Source organism: Nicotiana attenuata, chromosome 3 (assembly GCF_001879085.1).
Source record: "Nicotiana attenuata strain UT chromosome 3, NIATTr2, whole genome shotgun sequence".
Lineage (NCBI taxonomy): Eukaryota > Viridiplantae > Streptophyta > Magnoliopsida > Solanales > Solanaceae > Nicotiana > Nicotiana attenuata.
The window spans coordinates 70,331,013-70,334,848 of NC_031991.1; the positions used below are offsets into that span (position 1 = coordinate 70,331,013).

The window sequence follows — 3,836 nt, forward strand, 5'->3', positions numbered from 1 at the left end:
TACCACCTTAATACTTTGTTTGGTTAGCAAACCTGATATAAGTTATCCCGAGATTAAAATTAGTACCAGAATAACTTATACCTTGTAGGGAATGGGGTAATTAGTGCCGAGATAACTTATACGTTCTTCTTAGAAATTATACAGTTGTCATTCTTAATACAACATACCAAAAAGTGGATAAAAAGTAATACTATAACAACTAATCCCAGCATAACTAATCCCATCATAACTTATGTAATTATAACTTATATTCCAACCAAACGACCCCTTAATGTATTACCAATATCTCCATGACTTTATTAAACCCTTTCATAATTAGTCAGCTGAGGCGGCATTTCTTATGTGGGATGAAACGGTTGACAGTTCGCCCACAGTAGAAATCGAAGACGGGTCACTTCAAGCTATTTATAGCTGCTTCCCACCATTGATGGTTTTCTATGTACACCCTCTAAAGCATAGAACTTATTACCTTTTTCTCACTTCAAATTCACATATCTGTTGCGCAAAACTTAACTCCAATGGCTTCCAACACTAAAGAAATAGCAGTTGATATGACCCCCTTTTTCGTTATCTACAAAGATGGTACCATCAATAGATTCAGGCCATCAGAAAATGCTCCACTCTGTGACGATCCACAAGCTCCTGTTCAATCTAAAGATGTTGTAATTCAACCAGAAACAGGGGTTTCCGTACGTTTATATCTCCCCAAACTCACAAACCCACAACAGAAAATCCCCCTCGTAATTTACATTCACGGCGGCGCTTTCTGTATTGGATCAGCTCGTTCCCCCACGTTCCATAATTTCATCAGCTCACTAGTCGAAAAGTCTAATTTTATTGCTGTTTCTGTTGATTACAGGCTTGCCCCTGAAAACCCTCTTTCCACTACGTACGATGATTCTTGGTCAGCATTTCAATGGGTGCTTTCACATGTTAATGGAAAAGGCCCAGAGTCATGGTTAAATGAGTATGCTGATTTTGGTAAAGTTTTTATTGGTGGTGAAAGTGCTGGAGCAAATATTGCTAATGACGTTGCTGTTAGAGCAGGGGTTAGTGATCTTGATTTAAAAGTTAAAATTTTGGGGCTTTATTTGGTTCATCCGTATTTTGGGGTAGAAAATGATACGCTGTACAAGGTTTTGTGTCCGACAAATACTGGTGGATGTTTCGAAGATCCGAGGGTAAATCCGTTGTTAGATCCGAGGTTAAAATCCATGGCGTGTAAGAAAGTGCTGTTTTTGGTGGCGGAGAAAGATTTTCTGAAAGAAGGGACGATGAATTATTATGAAGGGTTGAAGAAGAGTGAATGGAATGGAGAAGTGGAAATAATGGAGACGAAAGGGGAAGGCCATTGTTTTCATTTCTTCAATCCTATGTCTGAGAAAGCTGTAGCTCTTATGGATAAACTGGTTGATTTCTTGAAGCAAGACTAGGTTTGTTTTAAGATTATTTTGCCTTAACTCTCATACTTATGTTTTTAAAGACCTTTTAATATGTTCTTTTGAGCATTCAACTTGAATTTGTGGTTCTTGTATTTGAATTTTGAGCTCTATCAATATATTAAACCAAAAATCCTAAAAATAGTTATAATTATCCAATTGTGTTTCCTTCCTCCTCCTTGTAAACTTGTTGACTACATACCTTATGATTTATGAAACATTGTTCAAGTAATTAAAAAATTCACCTCTTTCTTCACACCAAGTACAATTAATTGCTCTCGTTCAAGAGCTAACCGTGAGATGCCACTGTAGATTCCTTAAGGTGGAAAAGGAAGGGACAGACGAATTCTTCAGCTATATTCCGATGAGCAATTGAAGTTGCTTTTGTGGTTAAAGTAACGACACGCATTTCCTTTTTTGTTGTGGTTCCCATATTGAGACGAAAGGGGAATCCTATGTATATATTTGTACTCGAGTGTTGCTTCTTCATCCTTCCTCTTTACCCAAATAACCGGATAAAGTCGTTGTTTACTTTTTTTTTAATCGATATTCATAAATTACACATTAATTAAGTGTAGTAATACATGTATCATACATGGATTATACTTATATTATATATTTGTTGGCTATTTTTAGTTTAAGATATTGCATTAACGACTATTTAGGTTAATGCTTCTTTGTTTTACTTGTCATTAGGGCGGTCAAATGTGGCTCAAGCCCAAATGACCCGCCCAAGGTTGGGCAGGTTATTGACCCGCTCATTTGTTGAACTCAGCCCATTTTGACCCAACTCATCTAAATTAGGTTGATTTTTAGCCTAAATTGATTCAATGAGTGACTTTGTTAGAATATTTTAGAATAATTTTTTTTGCTTGATAACTTATATAGGACCATTACAAAAGAAAAAGTATTTTTAATAATTATGCAATTTATTGTCTCAGCCCATTTTAATCCTGACACCCCTACTTGTCGTTACCTTCATATCCCTGAAGATTATGAGGAGATATACAATGAGAAAATGTGTTCCAACCAAAGCACGTTTTCTTCGTACCAATTTTTCTGAGAAAATAATACCTATATAAATTATGTAGGAATAAACGTAATATTTATACGGGATATATGTGAAATGAGAATGCAAGTATTAACAATACATGCACTTAATCAACTAAAATGACAAAAACACCCTCACGATTTCCAAAGTAAACATCCAAAAACAAATAATTCATGTATTACTATTCCCTACAATTACTAATACATGCATTACAATCCTGCATAACTTATATTCGAATCAAACAATTCCTTATGAATTTTCACTACTTTATCTTTACTTAGAGTAGAAATATAGAAAACTTCTACTATTTATTTTTAAATGTTAATTTATCTTTTATAATATTGGCCTAATATAAGTTTAAATAAAATGATATGCAGGTCAATGCGGATTCATATAGCTGAGTCCATTTTATCAAAGATGGAGTGACATACTAGTTGTTGTATCTTTACCTAGAGTTCCTCTAGCCTTTCAAACAGTCCTGGCGTTTTTTTTCTTTCTTTTTTTTCCCAATGGGAACGTATGCTAAATTGAGAATCGTAGACCATAAGAAGATCAGTTAGAGAATTGAATGACGCGAAATTATACGCAGAAAAATTTGTGGCATTTATTTTAATTCAGAAAATGAGCGGTTGGTGATCTCTTTACCCACCTTTGTCCTATCTACGTGACCAGAGATCTTTATTATTGACCCACACTACTAGAATTCCCGTAAAAAGCGACCAAATATTAGCGACCAAATTTGGTCTGTCAAAAAAAGCGGCCAAAGTTGGTCGCCAAACTGCCGAAAATAATTAAAAAAATATTTCAAATACTTTAGCGACCAAAGTTGGTCGCTATTTGGCCGCAAATTTAGTCAAACTGTTGACTGGACTGGTCGGACTTGCTTGGTCAAGATATACTGAGATTAGCGACCAATGTTGGTCGCTAAAGTGGGACCCACATAATTTTTTTTAATAATTTTATTATTATTTTATAGAACTTATAAATAAATATATATAATTTAAAACTTACGACCAAAGTTGGTCGCTAACTGAAGGATAAGTTGATAGCGACCAACATTGGTCGCTAAAGCTGGACCCAGTTATTATATTTTAATAAATATATATTTATTTAAAATAAATTATAAGATATAAATAAATATAATTCAAAAGTTAGTGACCAAAGTTGGTCGCTTAATGAAATAGAGACCAATGTTGGTCGCCAAGGTGGGACCCAGTTCTAACATTTAAAATTTTTTATTATTAATTAAAATATTATATAAAATATAAATAAATCTGATTAAAATTTAGTGACCAAATTTGGTCGCTAAATTTAATTCATGTACAGTTAGTGACCAACTTTGGTCC

General features: G+C 34.1%; 1 protein-coding gene across 2 annotated transcripts; it reads left to right on the forward strand.

Moving 5' to 3' along the window:
• On the forward strand, positions 324-3,059 carry LOC109224055 (probable carboxylesterase 2). 2 transcript variants are annotated; one of them, XM_019388596.1, is made up of 2 exons: positions 324-1,433; positions 2,868-3,059. In XM_019388596.1, exon 1 carries the CDS (start codon positions 519-521, stop codon positions 1,431-1,433), a length of 915 nt encoding a protein of 304 aa, XP_019244141.1. In that variant the 5' UTR covers positions 324-518; the 3' UTR covers positions 2,868-3,059. The 2 variants fall into 2 exon arrangements, with proteins under 2 accessions (XP_019244141.1, XP_019244142.1); XM_019388597.1 differs by lacking the exon at positions 2,868-3,059 and adding an exon at positions 1,752-1,769.